The following is a 25,516-nucleotide window of genomic DNA, read 5'->3' as shown; positions in this document are numbered from 1 at the left end:
CGCATAGATCTAATTAAATGCGCATAGATCTAATTAAATGCGCACTAAATGCGCACTAAATTTCTTGCGCATATATACCAAATTCATGCGCATAGATCTAAATTTGGTATACCATATACCAAATTCATGCGCATATATACCAATTTGGTATACCATATATAATTAAATGGCGCAAAGATCTAATTAAATGGCGCAAAGTTGACCCCCTTCTGCACTGCGCATAGCTTGTTGCGCATACATCATCAATCTCTCATGCGCATAGATCTAATTAAATGGCGCAAAGTTGACCCCCTTCTGCACTGCGCATAGCTTGTTGCGCATACATCATCAATTTCTCAATTTTCCTTTACCTTATTGCGCATACACCATGAATTTTCCTTTATTTTTTTTATATAAAAATTAATACTAATTCAATTATCATACTCAGGAATATAATAAAAATTAATTTTAATTAAATATATATTGAATTGAATATTAAAAAAATAAAAATAGAAAATAATTTATACTTATAAAATTTGATATTATGAAAAGATGTATAGCTTATAAATAAACCTTCAATTTTATTCTATCTACAAAATTGCCACTCAATTTTGAAATTGATTTGCAATGGATTTGAAATCAATTTGAAATTAAAAACTCCATTTTCAATATAGTATATAGATAATTATTAATAAAAAATTACAAATTATATCAAAATTCATATATATATTGTTTTCTCAAGATCCTTACATTAGTATATTTTAATTAAGATACTCCCTCCGTCCACTAATTGTTGTCCTAGGTGAAGTGTAAATTACACTTCACCTAGGACAACAATTAGTGGACGGAGGGAGTATCTAATTAAATTAGATATCTTAATTAAAAGGCGTAGATTAAGGTGGATCCCACAATTAAATTAGATTGAGTAAAAGACGTATTTTAATACTAATATATAGTCATCACTTACTTATAATTAATTAAGGTGTTCTCAATTTAAGAAAAAGTGTAGATTAAAGTGGATCCCACAATTAATTTCCTGCGCATAGATCTCTAATTAAATGCGCATAATGAATGAAATGGAGACTATCTAATTAAATGCGCACTAAATGCGCACTAAATTTCCTGCGCATATATACCAAATTCATGCGCATAGATATATATTTGGTAGATGCTAAACAGCCACATTGTGGCTACCCACAATTTACTTAAGTAGAAAATAATTTAATTTATTTAATTTATTTTTTAAAATAAAAATAAGATTTAGTTATTTTATCATATTCTCTACATTATAGTTATTTTTTTGCAATTTTTTGGTAACTTTTTTATTTTTATTAAAAATAAATAAAAAATAAAAAATGCAAAAAAAAATTAAAAAAATAAGTACAATGTAGAGAATATAATAAAATAACTAAATCCTATTTTTATTTAAAAAAATAAATTAAATAAATCAATATTATTCTTATTATATTAGTGTGTGGGTAGCCACATTGTGGCTGCATAGATTTATTGTATTTGGTATACCATATACCAAATAATTAAATGCGCAAATATGGACTATGCGCACTAAATTCCGGAAAGAAATAATTAAATGCGCAAATATGGACTATGCGCACTAAATTCCGGAAAGAAATAATTAAATGCGCAAAGATACATGTCACAACATTTTCCAATCAGTGGACAAAACACGGAAAACAATATCACTCAAAGTACCAATAACCAATAATTGGTGTACTTGTCTGACAGTACACAACAAAGGTAGCAACTCAAATAATAATAAACAAATGAAATGGTCATGGACTAAATTAGCTCAAAAAAGTGGGTAGTTTTGAAATGTATTTTGGAGGAGTTGGGTAGTATAGAAAACCTCTATACTACAATTGTCCGAGTCTCCAGATCCCCGAGATTGAGGTAATCATTCAACAGGAAAATATATTTCCCCTATAAAAAGGGAGAATTATTAACGGAAAAGAAAGTAAACAAACTGCAGTATTTATAAAATGGAAGAGAACCAAAGCAGCAGCGCCGCCGCCATGAAAAAGGTTTATCTGATAATCAACTGCCTCATACTCGCCGTCGGCAACTGCGGCGGGCCCCTCATCATGCGCCTCTACTTCGTCCGCGGCGGCAAGCGGATCTGGTTCTCCAGCTGGCTCGAGACCGGCGGCTGGCCCGTCACCCTCATCCCGCTCCTCGTGGCCTACACGCGCCGCCGCGGCACGGATACGCGGCTCTTCTTCATGCGGCCGCGCGTGTTCGCGGCGGCGGCGGTGATCGGGACGATGACGGGCCTGGACGACTACATGTTCGCGTACGGCGTGGCGAGGCTGCCGGTGTCGACGTCGTCGCTGCTCATCGCGACGCAGCTGGCGTTCACGGCGGCGTTCGCGTTCGTGCTGGTGCGGCAGCGGTTCACGGCGTACACTGTGAACTCGGTGGTGCTGCTGACGCTGGGGGCGGTGGTGCTGGGGCTCCACACGAGCGGCGACCGCCCCGAGGGGGAGTCGAATAGGGAGTATTTGATGGGGTTTTTCCTGACGCTGCTGGCGGCGGGGCTCTACGGCCTCATCCTGCCGCTCATAGAGCTCACGTACAAGCGGGCCAACCAGCCGCTCACCTACACCCTCGTCATGGAGATTCAGTTGGTCATGTGCTTCTTCGCCACCGCCTTTTGCACCGTCGGGATGATCGTCAACAAAGATTTCCAGGTACGCACGCCTCTTTTTTCCCGAAACGGCAAATGCGAATTTCTTAGATACTTCCTTTTTCCACCTGACATTTTCTATTTTTTTTATCCATCCATAAAATATCTTTCTATTCTTATTTTGAATAGTACCAACATAGTAACATGTACTGAAAATTTTCATATATTTACATTACACGTGACCCACGTAAACTCACTAACCATAAATACATGATATAGAAAAAATAAAAATAACACACACAATAGGAAAACAAACGCACACGCCGAATACAAACAAGATACGATGTGAATAGAAGCACATGACAAATTTTAAATTTTGATTTAATTAAGAACAAATATTCGATTTTCGAGTATTATGTGCACACCTAAATAATCCCTCAGTCCACGATAAATTTGCCACAATTTACTTTTTGGTCCGTCCACAAAAAAATTGTCACACATTTTATTAAAATCCGTATCATCCAAAATGTGGCAAATATATTGAGGACGGAGGACCTAATAGCTAATGTAAGTTTAGAGTTTAGTGGTATTTCTACCTATTATGAGGGTTAGATATTTGGGTACGGATTTCAAAATTTTCATTTATAGTAATTTCTATATATACATATATTTATAGTAATTCCTATATATGTATATATGACATGTGGTATATGTACTTAGCCTATGTTTGATTGAGTGTTTTTAGAGGTTGGAAAGAGATTCAATTAATTGAATTAATTACTTGTTGTTCTGTTTGTGTAATGAGTTAACCATTACCCTTACTTGAGGGTAACACAATCACCCAATTTGTTACCCATCAAAATAGAGGGGAAATAAAAAAAGGGAATCCCTTGCTAATGACTCATTTCCATTGTTAAACCAAACACTCAATAAAAGTAATGGTTATTGTTACCATTCCACTCCTTTATTTGATTTCATTATCTTTTCATTTCTCTACTTGAACCAAACGAGCAGTTAAAGTAAATCGAAAATGAAAATCTATTTAATGAATAAGTAGACTTAAAAGGATTAATATGTCGAATTTATTAGCAATGTCTATATGTATGCTCCATCTGTTCACAAAGATTATGTGTTTATTATTATTTTTGTTCGTTCATAAAAATGGTGTGTTTTTCTTTTTTAGAACTTCCTTTATACTTTAAATCTCATTTTCACTCAATATTTATAAAATACTCACCCTTTACTTTTACAATTTGGTGGACCCAATACTATCCTATAACACTAAAATCACATCTTTTAATTTTTTTTATTAAAATTCGTGATCTCCACTTTACCACACATTCTTTGTGAACGAAGGGAGTATTTAATATCAGATTGGATTGATATAATAATAATAATAATAATAATAATAATAATAATAATAATAATAATAATAATAATAATAATAATAATAATAATAATTAGACCAATACAAAAGGATTTATGAGCAATGTCTAATTATGTAGTATTTAATTAAAATGAAAATTTCTGAACCACAAAAATTAAATGTCGGCCATGATAAAAAAAAATACGGAAAAGACGATTTTGAAGTCTTTCAAACCTCAATCAATATTGTATTTGTATGCGTGGTCACTGGTGTGTATCAAGTTTTGTAGGGTAAATATTCCAATAGATGATTGCGAATAATAGTAACTGAATAAAGTTGGTAGAATTAAATCTACTTTATCGAGTTCAGTATTTCAATTATTTTTAAGGTTTATATGTAATTTGATGATTTTATTGAACTTATGTAGTACTATCTTCATCCACCAATTCGAGACTTAATTTTCATTTTGGTCCGTCCACTAATTCGTGTCCTACCCATTTTTAATAACTATTTTCTTAATAAATAAATTATTTTTTTTAAATGGTGCCCCCCTTCTCCATTCAGCAAATAAATAATATTCTTTCTTAAAATCTGTGTCCCTTTCCTAAAAGACGAATTGGTGGATGAAGGGAGTATTTTATTTTATTGTTTGGTATATTAAATTTAAATGAAATGAAACTCCATATGAAACGGGAAGAATGTTACGAACTGGACCACTTCATAATTAATTAAAGCACATGACGACATATATGAAGATCACCAACCACGTGCATACTTCAATAAAATCATATGATTAGTTTACTCAACCTAGTTAGCCACGTTAATTAAAGATAATTTGGTCATTCAAGATGATGCTAACTTAACTTTAAGCTATTGCGCATCCAAGTTCGTGCCAGTAAAGTGTAAGAGATTGCTTGTTAGGTATCAGAATCCTACAATTATTATTATTATTAGTTAATGGTAGCTTTTAAAAAATAAAAAATACTCTCTCTATCCCACGAAGCATGACACAATTTCCTTTTTGGTTTATCCCGTAAAGCTTGACCTGTTTCTGAAAATGGCAAAAAATTTACCCTTTATTCATTTTTTCACCTAGCACACTTAACACACAAATTACCAATTTCTTAATTCTCGTGCCGAAAAGAACTAGGTCATGCTTCATGGGATGGAGAGAGTATCTATTATTTCTCCGTTCAAGATATCATTTTCATGTTATGGATGATACATGTTTTAAGAAAATAGTGAATAGTAATTGATGATAGTGGGTATTGGTGTGAGTGAAGTTTGGATCCCACTATAAATGTGTGGAAGAAAATAAAGTGTTATGTAGACCCTACTTCTATGAATAGAATTGAAAATGATATTATGAACGGACCAAAATGACAAAAATAGAACGATATCGTGTACAAAGTGAGTATGAATGAAAGCTACTCATCTTGAGCTTGAAATGATATATTTAGCCTTATTTAAATTTTGATTGAGTATGTCGAGCATTATTAATGCATTTGCGATAAATAAATTAATGCTCGACATGTTCAATCTCTGTGTATCGAGCATACATTTTTCTTAAAAGTAAGTATTTTTTAGATGTCATTTTTCATCTCATCGTTATTAGTATTGACTGTACGTAAATTCAAAAGGGTTATGACCAAAAAATACACGAACTTTGAAAGAAGTTACAATTTCAAAACGTTTCCAGAATTTCGAGAACAACACCTAATTTTTTTTTTGCTTAGGATACTTAACCTTTCATTTTTTTTTATGATTTTGGTCCGGTCGTTGGTTTTTCCTAATTTTAGCCTGACGTGGCCATCAGAAATGACATGTTGGACACACTAGACGACCAAGTAAAATGGTTAATTGCACTTGAGCTTTTTTCCCCCCCTCAGGATACATAACTTTTTATTTTTACTTTTTATTTTCTAATTTGGGTCTGATCATTGGTTTGCCCTAATTTTAATTTGACGTGACCATCGAGATTGATACGCTGGAAACACTGAACGACCAAATAAAACGACGTCCTCTCACTTAAAAGGAAACAATGTCGTTTTTATTGGTCCCAAGTGAGTATATTATGGTGTATGTGGGTGATGCACTAGTTAACAACTTTTTGTACTTGAAGTTTGAGACACAACATATAAGTTAGTAGATAAACTAACTTCTCATGTAACACAAGATCATCACACTAGTTGTGAGTTGTCTGAATCCAAATAACGTTATTGTCTGAAAATGGTTAAACACTATCGGAGTTTGGAATCAATTAGCAATTTTACTAATAGTTGAAAAGTTTATAAGTTGAACTAGTATCTTGTTGTAGTTGCGGAATTCAATAGTTTGTTTACTCACATAAAAATTGAAAATCCTTTCGAAAGAAATAATCAGCTTTACACATTAGTCAGGTTTACTTAGAGAAGAGAAGAGAAATATGCATTGTAAATATGGTGAATATATGATAGATAAATAAATAGTTAATCAAACTGAAAAGTACAACACATAAACGATTTAACGTGAATCAGTACAACTACTCCTATATCCACGATCCTGCTTGAATAAGAGAATCCAATTTCAATAGAATTCCTTGTATTGCAAGCCAATCGATCAATCGCGTAACCTTAGATCGATTAACGGGTTCATTGATTATGTCCTTAAATTCTCTCGACTTTTAGACTACAAATACTTCGCAGCTTACTTGCAATGTACCTTCTAACACTATCCAATATTTAAGAAATGTGTTTCGAAAACGTCTTTCTAACTAGGTTGAGTAAATTGTTACAATAGGAACATTACCAACTAGATCAATTTGCTTGGAAAACTAGACTATGATATACAAGAAACAATCACCTAATCTTTAAGGATATGTAAATGATTGCTTGGAAAACTAGACTATGATATACAAGAAACAATCACCTAATCTTTAAGGATATGTAAATGAGATCTTTTCAGGGAAAAGCTTGATAGCTTTAGAAATCTTGTGTGTGTTGAAGTATTTCATTCTTTGAAAGTTTGCTAAAATATGTTCTTAAGCTTGAGAGATTTAGAATCTTGTAGATTTTGATTGCGTAGAGTTTTAATAATGATTGTGTTTATACCACATGATATATATAAGAGGCTGTCAATAAAGAGCCATTGGAGAGCTCGTCTCAAAATGTCATTCTTTGTATCTCCACCGAAAAATTTCTCGTTGGTAGTAGGGGTGTGCATTTGGTTCGAACCGAACCGATCTAATCAAGAATCAAAGAAATAAAATCTATTGGACCGACCTGGACCGAATTTAGGAATGAGATTGAAACGGAACTGACCGAAATCGATCCTCGATTTCGATCCGGTTCGGTCCAAACTGAACATACGAGACAGATTTTGTGAAAACTAAAAAATTTACTTGAAAATCACAAGAAATCACCTCTAAAATCGTACAAGATGCTCAGATCTGGAGGGAAAGAGGCAAATATGTAAAACTAATGTATATGAGGCTCAAAACTCTCTTTGCCCAATTCATTAGCTTGGAAAACAAAAGAGAAACATCATCACAGCCTCTTCAGTCGCCAGATCCTCACCCCCACCTCCAACTCACCCAGCGGGGAATTCGAAACTGCAGCGTGAATCCATACACAGCCTTATTTTGTCAAATTCACTAAAAAAATTCATGTCGCAAACACAGTGGCTGAGTGGAAGGCGACGCAGTGGTTGAGTGGACGGGGGTTCAAACTACAGAACGAGAAATGGGTTGTTGGGTAGTGCGAGTCGTGGCCGGAGAAGAGCCGCGAGAAAGGCATCGTCGAACAGGAAAAAAGAAAGAAAGGGGAGAGGTTAGAGCTTGAGAATTGAGTGCGGCGTGGCTGTCAGCTGTTTGAATTGTAGATTAAAAACTAGGTTTGGCTGATTTGCAAAAGAAAAATAGTTAATGTAACAGCCCGACTCCAGACTTGATGGCTATCCCCACAGACCAACACGAGTATTTTCTAGCGTGTTTTGTCCTCACTCATACGCTCCCCAAGAAACTTTCCAAGGGGGTCACCTATCCTGCATTTGCTCCAAGTCGAGCACGCTTAACCTTGGAGTTTCTTCAATGTGGTCACCAGAAAAAAAGATGCATCTTGTTAGTATGAGTAGCACCAATCAAATCATTTAAGATCTCCTTGAATATTCAGTCTCATACCTACATGTTCTCAAAATCCCTCTCTTTCTGGTGTGTTTCGGTTCGTTCATGTACCCATTTGCTTCGAAGCGCATATAGGAACCGGTCTTTGTACGTGCCTTGTGCACCGTGCGATCACTCCGTACTTCTGCCCCGGGCGCCACATGCCCACCAGCTTTCGCTTGGTTCGTCCTCGAACCACACCATACTACGAGAGGTACGGCTCTGATACCAACTATAACAGTCCGGCTTCAGACTTGACAGCTATACCCACAGACAAACACGAGTCTTTTCTAGCGTGTTTTATTCTCACTCGCAAGCTCCCCGAGAAACTTCCCAAGGGGTCACCCATCCTGGAATTGCTCCAAGCCAAGCACGCTTAACCTTAAAGTTTCTTCCATGTGGTCACCAGAAAAGAAGATGTATCTTATTAGTATGAGTAGCACCAATCTAATCATTTAAGCTTACTCAAATATGCAATCTCACACCTACATATTCTTGAAATCTCTCTCTTTCTTGTGTTTTCGTTCGTTCATGTTCTTCTCCGTTTCGAAGCACTTATAGGAGCCGTTCTTTGTCCATGCCTTGTGCACCGACGATCACTCTTTACTTCTGTCTCGGGCATCATAGTTAAATTATAGGTTAATTGCCCATAAAATACTGAACTTTCATCCAATTCTGATTTTACATACAAACTTTGAATTGTGGCATGATAATTACTAAACTTTTGATTTTATCTGATTTTGCTACTAATTCAAATTCCGGCCAAATTTCAGGCTAATATGGCCTGTCAATATTTGACGTGGTGTATTTATTCTTGCATGGCAATATTAGTTGGCAAAATAATATTTTTTATTTAAATTTTTATCAATAAAAAAAGAACAGAAAGCAAATAACTCAAATTGTCAGTGACTTAATATATCAACTCAAATAATAATATTTTTTTTAATTAAATTAATTATTCGAATAAATTCAATCATAGTAAGGGGATTCTTCGAATGTAAGTGTATCAGCCAAAAAATATTTTAATTATCAATAAATTAATATATCAAATCAAATTAAAAAATTAAAAAAAGAACACAAAAAAAATAACTCAAATTTGCTTTCTTCGAATTTTTTCATGCAAATAACATGCACTACAAATCAAATTAATCAACTCGTTTGACTTTTTGGGCGCCGAACATAAGGGGATTCATCCCTTAAACACAATTTCATCCAATGCTTCTTATTTTAACGACCTAAATTTACTTTCTTGGAATTTCCTTACCATTATTGAATTTATTCAATTAATTAACTCAACTAAAAAATTATTATTATTTGATTTGATATATTTAGTTATTGATAATGTGCGTTATTTTCTTTGTGTTATTTTTTATTAATAAAAAATTAAATAAAAAATATTATTTTGCCAACTTATTGTCACACAAGAATAAAGAGTAAAAATTTAAAAGGCTCACTTCCTTAAACTAGAATTTGGCCGAAATTTGGATTAGTAGCAAAATCAGATAAAATCAAAAGTTTAGTAATTATCACGCCACAGTTTAAAGTTTGTGTGCTAAACCAGAATTGGATGAAAGTTTAGTATTTTATGGACAATTAACCCTTAAATTATTAATAGCATTAACAAAAATATACTCCCTCCGTCCCGGCTTTTGGTATCCAGTTGAGAACGGCACGAGTTTTAATAAAGTGATTGATGTGTTGTGAGTGGAACAAGAGTCCCACATTTTATGTGAGAGTTAAAATAATTAAAGTGGAGTAGGGGCCCCACTTATTTTTACCAAAAATAGAAATGGATACTAAAATGTGGACGGCCAAAAAAGGAAAGTTGGATACTAAAAGCTGGGACGGAGGGAGTATTTATTAATTATAGCGGGTCGGTTCTGTTTTGACGAGTTTGGGTAGCCCGGAACCGTAACTGAACCAACAGAGTTTCGGTTCCTAAATTTTGAACCGCCCCAGACCGAATCGTCTGTTGGACCGTTCCGAACCGATCGGTTCGGTCCGGTTTGGCGATTCTGGTTCAATTTTACTTACCCCTAGTTGGTAGTAGGTGAGATCACATATCTGCAACATCGTACACAATTTCTGAACCTTTGGATTGTTTGTGGATTTGGTGTCAGACTTTTACGGTTCAGCAAAGCACCTTCAGCATCTTTGAAGATGGTTACTCTAGGGTAGCTATATCAATTATCTTACATTCAGCTGGGTGACTTCCTTGCTTATCTTTGTACACTTTGTTTAGTTGAGTGAATTCTTTAGTTGTGTAGATCATCAACATCCTTTCTTCTTACTTGTTAACTGATACTTCGTCATGAATTTTCCCTTGACTAAGTATAAAATATTTAATAGGCATATCAAATTAAAGATCATGATTATAGTTTTAATTTGATATATTTTATATAAATAATTGATTTAAAATGTAAATTTTTTATTTATTTGAAGATTAAAATTTTAAAACATTCTCTCTCCTCTCTCATATTTTTTTGAATAAATCTATTTTTCATCTTTTCTATTTTTATTTTTATTTTTATTTTTATTTTCATTTAATTTTTTTTAATTTATACTATCTTTTTTTTTTTGCCTTTTCAAAATATCAATTTTTATTATTGTGAATTTTTCTTTATTTTTCAATATTCAACTCAAATATATTTAGTTAAATTATTTTTTATTATAATTATAAATATGATCATTGAGTTGGTATCAATTTTATATAAACATAGAATATAAAAATATAATTATAAATATGATAATTAAGTTGGTATGAAAAATTTCTATATTTAATTCGAGACTTTTATATTGAGAAATTTCTAAATAATATAAATATAGAATTGCAAGAAAAATAAAATATCTTTTTTATTAATCTTCATAACATCGTTAAGAAAAGAGTCAAATCCTATTACATAACATATTATCATTATGAGGGGCGGGCCGAATGACAGAATTAATTAATGGCTTCCAGACGACATCAATATGAAACAAATCCGATACAAGCCCAAAAAAGTTTACCGACACCGACTAGCTGTGACAGTGAACTAGGGATGGCAGTGGATCTGGACCCGGTCCAGATCCGTGGATCCAGATCCGATTTGACGGATCTGGATCTCAATTTTTTGGATCCGCGGATCTGGATCTCATTTTCTAAAACGGATCTGGATCTGGATCTTGACATTTGAGATCCGGATCCGACCCAGATCCGACCCGTGGATCCGATTTAATTAAAAATATATTATTTATTTTTTATATTTATTTTATTAATAATATTAGATATATTGAAAAATAAAAAAAATAGAATTAATTTGGATTGGGGAAGACTTGTTCTCGACTTCTCGTAGACTCATGCATTGAGATTTGTTTATTTTGATATTTTGATGACTTGATTTTCATGATGGATATTAAATATTGTTGATTTTGTACAATATTTTTCATGATAGATATTAAATGTTGTTGATTTTGTAAATTTATTTTTGAATTTAATTTGAAAACACTAGATCCATGGATCTGGACCCGCGGATCCGTGGATCTGACGGATCTGGATCTGGATCCAAAATTTTCAGATCCGCGGATCTAGATCCGGATCTGGATCTGGTATATGCAAACGGATCTGGATCTGGTATTGGCCAGACCCGGTCCAGATCCGGCCCGTTGCCATCCCTACAGTGAACCATGATTTCGAAATGGGTGATTCTATTAATAGCCCCAATTTTACTCTCTATAATCCTTATTTAAAATAATAATAATAAATAATTATAAATGTACTATTTTATCTTATGCCCATAGCCCTCAAACTAAATTCCTAGATAATTCTATTCATATCCCATTTTATATTCTATTCGAAGTTTTTCCATTTAATTGCATCAAGGTTTCTGATTGAATGTAAATAGCTTCTATATGCATATACACACATTACAATTCCGTTGCTTGGAATTCTACTATTTTTTGAGCAATTCATTCAATATTTTTTTCGATCGGTGGAGAGCAACAACAATAAATATTTACATCATATACTTTCAATTTTAGTTTCCTTTTTCCGAGCAAGTTTGAATTTTTTATATAGTTGCGTTTGTGGTTGTCGACGTGTGAAGTTATTTGAGTTGAGTGGGCTTCTGCTGTTGTTCTAGATTGTTGTGTAGCATCAGTCGTCGCCAATGGTGCCTAGCAGAGAGGTCGTGTTTGATTCACCAAAGAAATAAAGGCGAAGAGAGTCTTGAAGGTGTGTTATAGAAGCTTGAAATTTGGAGTTGCAGGCAGGCTGAGGAAGGGGAAATGGACTATTGTGGTGATAATAAAATGGGCTAGAAAGGGAATGAGGATATTTGGGGAGTTATAGGATACAATAGTATATTTATAATTATTATTTTTCAGTTATTTGAATAGGGGCTACAGGGGAGTAAATTGAGGGCTATGAATAGATTTACCCTTAATTTCGAAATTCCCAAAATAATTAGATAAATGCAGTTTACATGAAATTATGAATTCTTTGTAATAATAATATATACTCCCTCCGTCCATGAAAGAACTTCTTAGGAAGGGGTGACACGAGTTTTAAGAAAAAATATTATTGAGTCTATAGAGAGTGGATAAGGGCTTATACTACACTAGGTAGTAATGAGGTAGTTAGAGGATAGTACCATAGTGGAGGTCTTAAAAATGGGGCAGCAAAAAATTGAGGTAGCAATGTTGCTATCCGGTTCCGTGTCTCAGAGATGGGTCACACGCTAATTTTTTACTATAATTTTCGTATGTTATTGTTTTAATTTTCTTTCTTTTTTTGCTTCTTTCTTTTTGTGCAGGTATTCAAGTTGCTTTTATTTATTTTGTTTCAAGTTTTAGTTTTTTTTGTTAGTTTTTATTTTCTTTTTTTTACCTTTGTTTTAAAATTCTAAACCCTGTTCTATTTTGCTTTTGAGTTGTCGTCTGTTTATTTATTTTTCTGAGTTTCTGTTCTTTTTCCCGTTAATTATTTTAATTTTTTTTCTCTTTTTTTGTTACTTTTATTTTACAATCTTAGGTTCTGATTTATTTTCCTTTTCATTTTTTTAGCATAACTATAATTTTTAAATTATATTTTATTATTAAAAAATTAATTTATTCGTATAATTATATTAATTTTATTGAAGTAAAAAATATAATATAAAAATTAAAATACACAAGTTATATATATATATATATATAGGTCCATGAATAGTAATAATGATAGTGAGGTTCATGAATAGTAAAAAATGAGGTAGTGGCACAGTGGAGAAAATATGAGGTAGTTGAAAAAGGAGGTAGTTGTAGAGGTGTCACACATGTGACACCACTATGGAGTAGCACCATAGTGGATGTTCTAAAAGGTAATTGAGTGTATTGGGAGTGGTGAAAATGTGTTATAATTAATATTGAGACTTGTGAAAAGTGAAAAGTAAAAGGATTATAAGTGGTGAGGTATAGTCCAAAAATAAGTAGGAAGTTCTTTTGTGGACGTTCTAAAAAAGAAAGATAGGAAGTTCTTTTGTGGACGGAGGGAGTATAATGTAAATTTACATGATTTTTTATGTAAGAGTATTAAAAAAAATCAATATTTTTATAGTTTTATTTATATAATTATAGTTTTAACGGGGTAGCAGCTGATGAATGTATTTTTTTAGGCAATCTCAAGAGAAGCCAAAGCATTCGAACTGGGAGAGACAAGATACTACGTTGTTGCCGTTTGCAGCGCCATAATTTGGCAATGCTTTTTCTTGGGTGCAATCGGAGTCATATACTACTCTTCATCACTGTTATCAGGCATCGTCATCACAGTTCTGCTTCCTGCAACTGAAGTATTGGCTGTTATTTTCTATCACGAGAGATTCCAAGCCGAAAAGGGCATCTCTCTCTTTCTCTCTCTTTGGGGTTTTGTCTCCTATTTCTATGGTGATATCAAACACAACAAAAAGAAGATGAAGAACAAAAACAACCATATAAATCTTGATAATAATGGCCAGACTGCAGAAACACAATTGGTGGATCAAACTCACATACCTTGACCACTTCCTTTTCTTCATCATTTTACATCATATTATTCACGTTTTACTATATATCATCAATGAATATGTATTGGTCATAATAATTAATATTGTCTAAAATTAATGATACTATTATTATTATTTAGCTAGGGGAATGGGGCTGTGGGAAATGTTATACTATCTGTTTACATAATTGTTCGAATGTGTTGGAATGTATAAATTAATGATACTATTAAGCAGGGGCGTAGCCGGGGGGCCCTCCTAAATTTTGAATTTTTTTTAATGTATATATATATAGAGATATATGTTTATATTATAAAAGAAATTTGTTTTACAAAAGTTGATTAGCTTGTTATATTCTTCCATTTATAATTAATTTAAGGATAATTGTGTTATTTAAAACTATATAATTTATAAAAATATCATACATTATTATCACTATTATGCTTGTCTTTTAATAGAAAATGCCTAAAATGGATGGAATGCCCAAAAAAAAATTGTTTGCTTTTATTACTATGCTTGTCTTTTATTATTATTGATTCTAGCTTGTAATTTATTGAAAATATATAATTTATGAAAATATTGTTCGTTATTATTGTTATTATGCTTGTCTATTAATAAAAAAATGCCTAAAATGTACAAAAGGACAAAAAAAAGTTTGTAATGTATTGAAATTAATTTTTAATATATTAAAACTATATAGTATATGAAAATGTTGTTCTTTATAATTACTACTATACTCGTCTTTTAATAAAAAATGCTTTAAAAATACAGAATGTCCCAAAAAAATTTGTAATGTATTGAAACTAATTTGTTATATATATAAATTATATAATCTATGAAAATGTTGTTCTTTATTATTACTATTATGCTTGTCTTTTAATAAAATATTGCCTTAAATATACAGAATGTCCAAAAAAAAATTCTCGGGGGCCCCGTGTAAGTTCAGCCCCCTCCCAAATTAATTCCTGGATCCGCCACTGCTATTAAGGAGAGACAATAATTTTAAAGTGCATCAATGGTATTTCTTCTTTTTCTTTTTTAATGATGAGAGAATCCCTTGCAATTCGATTATATATATATATATATATATATATATATATATATATATATATATATATAGGGGAGGGAGAGGGCTAAGGTAAAAACAATTGTTAGAGTATAAAATAGAAATGGATCTATACCATTAATCTATCCATAATTTAACGATTGAGATTTAATCTCAGAAAATTCGTATGTAAATATATGAATTATGTGTAGAACATGTATGAATTCACTGTGTATATGAATTGCAAAAATTAAATTTTTGCTACTTATGAGATTCGAACTCAAAACTAGGAATTCATCCAATAAGGTGATAAATCAACCACAGATCTTGATGATCTAAAGGCTGAAGAAGATTCTATTTTATATTTTAAAAAAGTATTTTTATTTTACCCCTCTTCAATATGAACTATTTTCAGCCCTTACATCATCAAAAACTACAGTTGATTCATCACCTTGTTAGATGAATTCATAGTCCTAGAGGTGTGCAAACCCAACCCGGACCCGCCGAACCTGCTCGGACCGACGGGTTCGGTCCGGACCGAACCGACCCATTATAGGTGTTCGATCCGGGTTGGGTCTAATTTGAAGAACCAAATTTTGACCGGGTCGGTCCGGGTCTAAACCCGGTCGAACCCGCCGAATCCGAAACCGACTCGGCACTCATATAAATTTATATATTTAATATTTAATTCATATTATGTAATAGCTTGATTGTGATTTATGTTTTATTTTTATGTAATGAGGCACAGTCCTCTGCAATCGGTTGCATCGTGTAACTGATTTCTGAATGACACTATTTTAACATACAACTTCAAATGTCATTTGTATGTTGAAATAGTATTATTCGAAAATATTTAAGTGTCATTTCTCGTATGAAATAGTGTTATTCTAGAAATCAATTTCACCGATGTGCAACTAATTGTACAAGAGTATTTGTGTTATGTAATTGAGTAATTGTATAATAATTTCTACGATGGAATTAAAATATATATATATATACACACATATAGGCCAGTCCACTGTTCTAATTAATACTATATATATATATACTACAGTTGTCCGAGTCTCCAGATCCCCGAGATTGAGGTAATCATTCAACAGGAAAATATATTTCCCCTATAACAAGGGAGAATTATTAACAGAAAAGAAAGTAAACAAACTGCAGTATTTATAAAATGGAAGAGAACCAAAGCAGCAGCGCCGCCGCCATGAAAAAGGTTTATCTGATAATCAACTGCCTCATACTCGCCGTCGGCAACTGCGGCGGGCCCCTCATCATGCGCCTCTACTTCGTCCGCGGCGGGAAGCGGATCTGGTTCTCCAGCTGGCTCGAGACCGGCGGCTGGCCCGTCACCCTCATCCCGCTCCTCGTGGCCTACACGCGCCGCCGCGGCACGGATACGCGGCTCTTCTTCATGCGGCCGCGCGTGTTCGCGGCGGCGGCGGTGATTGGGACGATGACGGGCCTGGACGACTACATGTACGCGTACGGCGTGGCGAGGCTGCCAGTGTCGACGTCGTCGCTGATCATCGCGACGCAGCTGGCGTTCACGGCGGCGTTCGCGTTCGTGCTGGTGCGGCAGCGGTTCACGGCGTACACTGTGAACTCGGTGGTGCTGCTGACGCTGGGGGCGGTGGTGCTGGGGCTCCACACGAGCGGCGACCGCCCCGAGGGGGAGTCGAATAGGGAGTATTTGATGGGGTTTTTCCTGACGCTGCTGGCGGCGGGGCTCTACGGCCTCATCCTGCCGCTCATAGAGCTCACCTACAAGCGGGCCAACCAGCCGCTCACCTACACCCTCGTCATGGAGATTCAGTTGGTCATGTGCTTCTTCGCCACCGCCTTTTGCACCGTCGGGATGATCGTCAACAAAGATTTCCAGGTACGCACACCTCTTTTTTCCCGAAACGGCAAATGCGAATTTCTTAGATACTTTCTTTTTCCACCTCACATTTTCTATTTTTTCTATCCATCCATAAAATATCTTTACCAACATAGTAACATGTACTGAAAATTTTCATATATTTACATTACACGTGACCCACGTAGACTCACTAACCATAAATACATGATATAGAAAAAATAAAAATAACACACACAATAGGAAAACAAACGCACACGCCGAATACAAACAAGATACGATGTGCATACAAGGATTAAACCTTTACTGAGGCGGCCGCGGAGCGATTTAAATAGTCTGCAACGCCGAATAAAAACCACAACCTTTGTTGTTCCGATGTGGGAGACCTTATCCTCGAATTGGGTTTTGATTCTTTTGAAGTATTGGTAAGTGTTTAGAGTTGGTACTATCTGTGACATAATTTTGCACAAAAATGAAAATGCATTAGTATCCATCCTTCGACTATATATTTATGTAGATATATAAGATTAGGTGGTATTCGGATTTCCGATTCGATTTTTGCCTAATTGAATCCGATCTGAAAATCTAAAAAATTTTAGATTAAATTCCAAAAAAAAAAAATCAAAAAAATTCAAAAAATTACCGAACCAATTAGACCATTTTGAACAAATTAAAATTCTAAGTAACAAATCATTCATTATATTTTATAATCGATAAAGACAAATACCAATTATAAATTATAAATATTATATATAATATTATATATTATAAGTATAATTTAGATTTTTTCAGATATTAAATATATCAATAGGATCCAAAAATTCAAAATTTGTCTAAAATTCAATCCTATTCGATCCGAAAATCCAAAAAATTAAATTAAATTTTAAATTTTGATTTAATTAAGAACAAATATTCGATTTTCGAGTATTATGTGCACTCCTAAATAATCTCTCTATCCACAATAAATTTGCCACAATTTACTTTTTGGTCCGTCCACAAAAAATTTGTCACACATTTTATTAAAATCCGTGTCATCCAAGATGTGGCAAATATATATATTGAAGACGGAGGACGTAATAGCTAATGTAAGTTTAGAGTTTAGTGGTATTTCTACCTATTATGAGGGTTAGATATTTGGTGCGGATTTCAAAATTTTCATTTATAGTAATTCCTATATATACATATATTTATAGTAATTCCTATGTATATTTATAGTAATTCCTATATATACATATATTTATAGTAATTCCTATGTATACATATATATGACATGTGGTATATGTACTTAGCCCATGTTTGATTGGGTGTTTTTAGAGGTTGGAAAGAGATTCAATTCATTGAATCCATTACTTGTTGTTTGGTTTGTGTAATGAGTTAACCATTACCCTTACTTGAGGATAACACAATCACCCAATTTGTTATATACCCATCAAAATAGAGGGGAAATAAAAAAAAGGGAATCCCTTACTAATGACTCATTTCCATTGCTAAACCAAGCACTCAATAAAAGTAATGGTTATTGTTACCATTCCACTCCTTTATTTGATTCCATTCCCTTTCCATTTCTCTACTTGAACCAAACGAACAGTTAAAGTAAATCGAAAATGAAAATCTATTTAATGAATAAGTAGTACTTAAAAGGATTAATATGTCGGATTTATTAGCAATGTCTAACGGTATACTCCACCCGTTCACAAAGATTGTGTGTTTATTATTATTTTTGTTCGTACATAAAAATTGTGTGTTTTTCTTTTTTAGAAACTTCCTTTATACTTTAAATCTCATTTTCACTCAATATTTATAAAATACTCATCCTTTACTTTTACAATTTGATGGGCCCAATACTATCCTATAACACTAAAATCACATCTTCCAATTTTTTTTATTAAAATTCGTGATCTCCAATTCACCACACATTTTTTGTGAACGAATGGAGTATCAGATTGAATTGATATAATAATAATAATAATAATAATAATAATAATAATAATAATAATAATAATAATAATAATAATAATAATAATTAGACCAATACAAAAGGATTTATGAGCAATGTCTAATTATGTACTCCCTCTGTCCCAATAAAAGTGGCCACTTTTTTTTTGGGCACGGAGATTAAGAAGGGGATTGTTATGTTTTAATTGAGTGTGACCCACCAAAATTAGTGAGTAATTTTTAGAAAGTGACCTACAATTGTTGACCAAATTAGTGAGTAATTTTGACATTTTTAGAAAGTGGCCTACAATTGTTGACAAAATTAATGAGTAATTGTTAACTTAATTAAAGTAAATTTTTGCCATTTTTAAAAAGTAGCCACTTTTAATGAGACACCCAAAAAGAAAATGTGGCCACTTTTATTGGGACGGAGGGAGTAGTATTTAAAATGAAAATTTCTGAACCACAAAAATTAAATGTCGGCCATGACAAAAAAAAAATACGGAAAAGACGATTTTGAAGTCTTTCAAACCTCAATCAATATTGTATTTGTATGCATGGTCACTGGTGTGTATCAAGTTTTGTAGGGTAAATATTCCAATAGACTAGTGTGTAACCCGTCGAATTTCGACGGAAAACTTTGTACATTAGTTTTCATTATAGCATATAAAATGGTCTTTATATTAATTATTTTTAAATTTTATTTTTATTTAACTAAAATAAATTGCTAGTACTGTTAAACTATAATAATCTTAACAATTTTTGTCAATTATATGTTAATTTTTTGTTGAGAATTAAAACAGATTGTCTTTTTATATAAATTTTTATGTGATGAAATAACATAAAAATTGAGGTTGGAGATTTTAGAAAAATAAGAAAATATTTAGGTAAATTTAACATAGAATATGATGAAGGATTAACACATCTATTTATTGTTAATCGGATATAGGAAAACCATCTTATATACGAACATCGTCTCATTCGAACCTTACAAAACTTTTGAGCATTATCTTGTCTGTAACTTGAAATATTACAGTTGACTTTTGTACGTCGAACTTATAATTATTATCTTATCTGAAGCTTGTTATATGAGATTTGGCTTATGAGTATCATCTCATCTTCAACTTGAAAGATAAAACCTGACATGTGAGCATCATCTCGTGTGGAGCTTGAAAAACTATAACAGACTTGTAACCATCATCTTGTCTATAGTTTGATAGATCGGAATTGAGTTATAAGCATCACTCATTTGGAGTTTGAAGACCGTAGCTGAGTATCTCATTTGAAGCTTAAAGGATCGAAATTTAGTTATAAGTATTATCTCGTTTGGAGTTTCGCGAACCACTTCTAACTTATGAGCATCACATTGTTTGGAGCAAAATCGACTTATAAGTACATCTCGTATGAAGTTTGATAGATCACCTATGACTTTTTAAGATTATCTCATCTAGAGTTTGAAAGATCAAAAGTTAATTTTGAGACTCATCACGTCTAGAGCTATAAAAAATTATATACCTAGCGGAAATGCTTACAAATCAATTGGTCAATTTATATTGTCATTAATTTAACACAAAAGATAATTTTGCAACGTTGAATAAATAAAAAACTTATGCAGGCATATTAAGATAAATTAGTTTTAAATATATTAAGAAAAATATTACTATATTTTAATTTATTTTATATATTAATATTAGTATGTAGAAAATCATCTTATATTTAACAGACAATTAGAATTTTCAGGTTTCTCAATGCTAGTACTGTGGTAAACTTGTCATTCTTTTAAAATTGAATTAGATAACTAACATTTAGAGTTTTCACATTTAAGTCAAACTAAATTTCACTCGAACCTACTTCAAATAATTGAATTTTTCAATCCGGTTATTGGTTAATCTAGTTAAACAAAGTAACATATTTAGATCTAAAAAAAGTAATAATAATTAATTCGTATTGTAGTTGGTTGATGTGATTGTATAATAAATAACAAAACTTAATTATTTGATCTATTTTAAATATAACTATTTATTGGCCAACTAAACATCTTCTTTACAATAAGACAATTTGACTAATTAATTAATTAGTTGGCCAAATAAATAGTTTTTTTTAATCAAAATTTTAATCTAATTTGACTAATTGATCAAATTAAATTGATGGTGCAAATATATAAAGGATGAGATATTACACAAGTATTTATATAGTCTTTAGTCATGATGGAGTTTGATTAAAAATTAATGTGGATAAGAGATACTATGACTTATGAAAAAATGAGAATGAAGGAGAATAGAGATTTTTGAAAATAGTATATGGTGTAGTTTACTTTTTATTCTAACCATTAATTACATTGCATTATATAAACATTTGACTTTCTATGATAAATTTGAAGAAAATAGTTATTGATATTAAATGTATAAAAAGTATTGCATTATATAAACATTTGACTTTCTATGATAAATTTGAAGAAAATAGTTATTGATATTAAATGTATAAAAAGTAACGGTTATGATTATATTTTGTTTAATTTTTTTGGATTTTTTGGATTTAAGAGGCATGAAATATGAAGGATTTAGAAAATTAGAAATATAAGCATTCTAGAGTGCCACCTAGGATAGAGAATGATTGTGAGCTCTTCAACATGTAATCCTTTAATATATTAAATAGATTATAATTTTCAGGTTTCTCAATGCTAGTACTGTGGTAAACTTGTCATTCTTTTAAAATTGAATTAGATAACTAACATTTAGAGTTTTCACATTTAAGTCAAACTAAATTTCACTCGAACCTACTTCAAATAATTGAATTTTTCAATCCGGTTATTGGTTAATCTAGTTAAACAAAGTAACATATTTAGATCTAAAAAAAGTAATAATAATTAATTCGTATTGTAGTTGGTTGATTTGATTGTATAATAAATAACAAAACTTAATTATTTGATCTATTTTAAATATAACTATTTATTGGCCAACTAAACATCTTCTTTACAATAAGACAATTTGACTAATTAATTAATTAGTTGGCCAAATAAATAGTTTTTTTTAATCAAAATTTTAATCTACTTTGACTAATTGATCAAATTAAATTGATGGTGCAAATATATAAAGGATGAGATATTACACAAGTATTTATATAGTCTTTAGTCATGATGGAGTTTGATTAAAAATTAATGTGGATAAGAGATACTATGACTTATGAAAAAATGAGAATGAAGGAGAATAGAGATTTTTGAAAATAGTATATGGTGTAGTTTACTTTTTATTCCAGCCATTAATTACATTGCATTATATAAAGATTTGACTTTCTATGATAAATTTGAAGAAAATAGTTATTGATATTAAATGTATAAAAAGTATTGCATTATATAAACATTTGACTTTCTATGATAAATTTGAAGAAAATAGTTATTGATATTAAATGTATAAAAAGTAACGGTTATGATTATATTTTGTTTATATTTTTTTTGGATTTTTTGGATTTAAGAGGCATGAAATATGAAGGATTTAGAAAATTAGAAATATAAGCATTCTAGAGTGCCACCTAGGATAGAGAATGATTGTGAGCTCTTCAACATGTAATCCTTTAATATATTAAATAGATGATTGCGAATAATAGTAACTGAATAAAGTTCTCCTTCTTTAATGGTAGAATTAAATCTACTTTATCGAGTTCAGTATTTCAATTATTTTTAAGGTTTATATGTAATTTGATGATTTTATTGAACTTATGTAGTACCATCTTCATCCACCAATTCGTGACTTAATTTTCATTTTGGTCCGTCAACTAATTCGTGTGCTACCCATTTTTAGTAACTATTTTCTTAACAAATAAATCATTTTTTTTCTAAAAAATGGTGCCCCTTTCTCCATTCAACAAATAAATAATATATTCTTTCTTAAAATCTGTGTCCCTCCACTAAAAGACGAATTGGTGGATGGAGGGAGTATTTTATTTTATTGTTTGGTATATTAAATTTAAATGAAATGAAACTCCATCTGAAACGGGAAGAATTAATGTTACGAACTGGACCACTTCATAATTAATTAAAGCACATGACGACATATAGGGATGTCAATGCAGCTCGAAATCCGTGGGCTGACCCGAATAACCCGACAAAATTAGAGGGTTATGGTTGAAAAATCGCAACCCGAAAAAACCTCCAGCCCGATTAGCCCGCACCCGACTAACCCGGAACCCGATAGGGCTAGCCCGAAAACCCGATGGGCTGGCCCGGTGGGTTGACGGAATTGTGACTGATGCATCCAATTACAACTTCTGCTGTGTTTAGATCTATGGTATTTGCTTAAATATATATATGTAGCCTTATTAAAAAAAAAGTGAAATTAATTAGTTAGAATATATGTGTGTGTGTGTGTGTGTGCAATCTCATTAAAAAAAGTAAAATTAATTACGGATTTTTTGTAGAAATTGATTATTAGTATCTCATTAATTAGAAATTAATTATTAGTATCTCATTTTAAAGTGATACCATTTTTGTTTTCTGTCAATGAGACGTGCATGACAAATCCACTAATTATTCAGTAATAATCCAGATTGATTCTGGTGCATTGATACATGTTAAATTTTACAATCTCATTTTAATATAATTTTGTTTATGTAATCTTGAATATCTTATATAAATGATAATTTTATTTTTACGCCTTTAACCTGATTAGCCCGATGGGCTAGCCCGAAACCCGAAAGTTTAGGGTTAGGGTTGAAGATTTACAATCCGAAAAAATCTCCAACCCGATTAGCCCGCACCCGACTAACCCGAAACCCGATAGAGCTAGCCCGAAAACCCGATGGGCTGGTCCGATTGACATCCCTAACGACATATATGAAGATCACCAACCACGTGCATACTTCAATAAAATCATATGATTAGTTTACTCAACCTAGTTAGCCTCGTTAATTAAATTAAAGATAATTTGGTCATTCAAGATGATGCTAACTTAACTTTAAGCTATTGCGCATCGAAGTTCGTGCCAGTAAAGTGTAAGAGATTGCTTGTTAGGTATCAGAATCTTACAATTATTATTATTATTAGTTAATGGTAGCTTTTAAAAAATAAAAAATACTCTCTCTGTCCCACGAAGCATGACATAATTTCCTTTTTGGTTTGTCCCATAAAGCTTGACCTGTTTCTGAAAATTGCAAAAAATTTACCCTTTATTCACTTTTTCACCTAGCACACTTAACACACAAATTACTAATTTCTTAATTCTCGTGCCGAAAAAAACTAGGTCATGCTTCATGAGACGGAGAGAGTATCTATTATTTCTCCGTTCAAGATATCATTTTCATATTATGGATGATACATGTTTTAAGAAAATAGTGAATAGTAATTGATGATAGTGGGTATTGGTATGAGTGAAGTTTGGATCCCACTATAAATGTGTGGAGAAAAATAAAGTGTTATGTAGACCCTACTTCTATGAATAAAATTGAAAATGATATTATGAACGGACCAAAATGACAAAAATAGAACAATATCGTGTACAAAGTGAGTATAAATGAAAGCTACTCATCTTGAGCTTGAAATGATAAATTTAGCCTTATTTAAATTTTGATTGAGTATGTCGAGCATTATTAATGCATTTGCGATAAATAAATTAATGCTCGACATGTTCAATCTCTGTGTATCGAGCATACATTTTCTTAAAAGTAAGTATTTTTTAGATGTCATTTTTCATCTCATCATTATTAGGATTGACTGTAAGTAAATTCAAAAGGGGTTATGACCAAAAAATACATGAACTTTGAAAGAAGTTACAATTTCAAAACGTTTCTAGAATTTCGAGAACAACACCTAATTTTTTTTTTGCTTAGGATACTTAACATTTCATTTTTTTTATGATTTTGGTCCGGACGTTGGTTTTTCCCTAACGTGGCCATCGGAAATGACACGTTGGACACACTAGACGACCAAGTAAAAGGGTTAATTGCACTTGAGCTTTTTCCCCCCCTCAGGATACATAACTTTTTATTTTTACTTTTTATCTTCTAATTTTGGTCTGATCATTAGTTTGCCCTAATTTTAATTTGACGTGACCATCGAGATTGATACGCTGGAAACACTGAACGACCAAATAAAACGACGTCCTCTCACTTAAAAGGAAACAATGTCGTTTCTATTGGTCCCAAGTGAGTATATTATGGTGTATGTGGGTGATACACTAGTTAACAACTTTTTGTACTTGAAGTTTGAGACATAACATATAAGTTAGTAGATAAACTAACTTCTCAGGTAACACAAGATCATCACACTAGTTGTGAGTTGTCTGAATCCAAATAACGTTATTGTCTGAAAATGGTTAAACAATATCAGAGTTTGGAATCAATTAGCAATTTTACTAATAGTTGAAAAGTTTATAAGTTGAACTAGTATCTGATTGTAGTTGCGGAATTCAATAGTTTGTTTACTCACATAAAAATTGAAAATCCTTTTGAAAGAAATAATCAGCTTTACACATTAGTCAGCTTTACTTAGAGAAGGGAAATATGCATTGTAAATATGGTGAATGTATGATAGATAAATAAATAGTTAATCAAACTGAAAAGTACAACACA

At 32.2% G+C, this 25,516-nt stretch overlaps 2 protein-coding genes across 2 annotated transcripts in view; both read left to right on the top strand.

Annotated features, from left to right (window-relative positions):
• Positions 1 to 1,835: 1,835 nt before the first annotated feature.
• Positions 1,836 to 14,256, top strand: LOC130992425 (purine permease 3-like). The gene is made up of 2 exons (XM_057917049.1): positions 1,836 to 2,684; positions 13,752 to 14,256. Exons 1-2 carry the CDS (start codon positions 1,977 to 1,979, stop codon positions 14,130 to 14,132), a joined length of 1,089 nt encoding a protein of 362 aa, XP_057773032.1. The 5' UTR covers positions 1,836 to 1,976; the 3' UTR covers positions 14,133 to 14,256.
• A 1,939-nt stretch (positions 14,257 to 16,195) lies between these two features.
• Positions 16,196 to 25,516, top strand: part of LOC130992424 (purine permease 3-like) — a 28,302-nt gene continuing 18,981 nt past the window's right edge. Inside the window, exon 1 of the mRNA XM_057917048.1 lies at positions 16,196 to 17,041. Coding sequence (XP_057773031.1) covers positions 16,334 to 17,041 — 708 coding nt within the window. The 5' untranslated portion in view covers positions 16,196 to 16,333. The remainder of the gene's footprint in view (positions 17,042 to 25,516) is intronic.

This window comes from Salvia miltiorrhiza, chromosome 7 (assembly GCF_028751815.1).
Source record: "Salvia miltiorrhiza cultivar Shanhuang (shh) chromosome 7, IMPLAD_Smil_shh, whole genome shotgun sequence".
Classification (NCBI taxonomy): Eukaryota; Viridiplantae; Streptophyta; class Magnoliopsida; order Lamiales; family Lamiaceae; genus Salvia; species Salvia miltiorrhiza.
This window is presented reverse-complemented; position numbering and strand designations above follow the sequence as displayed.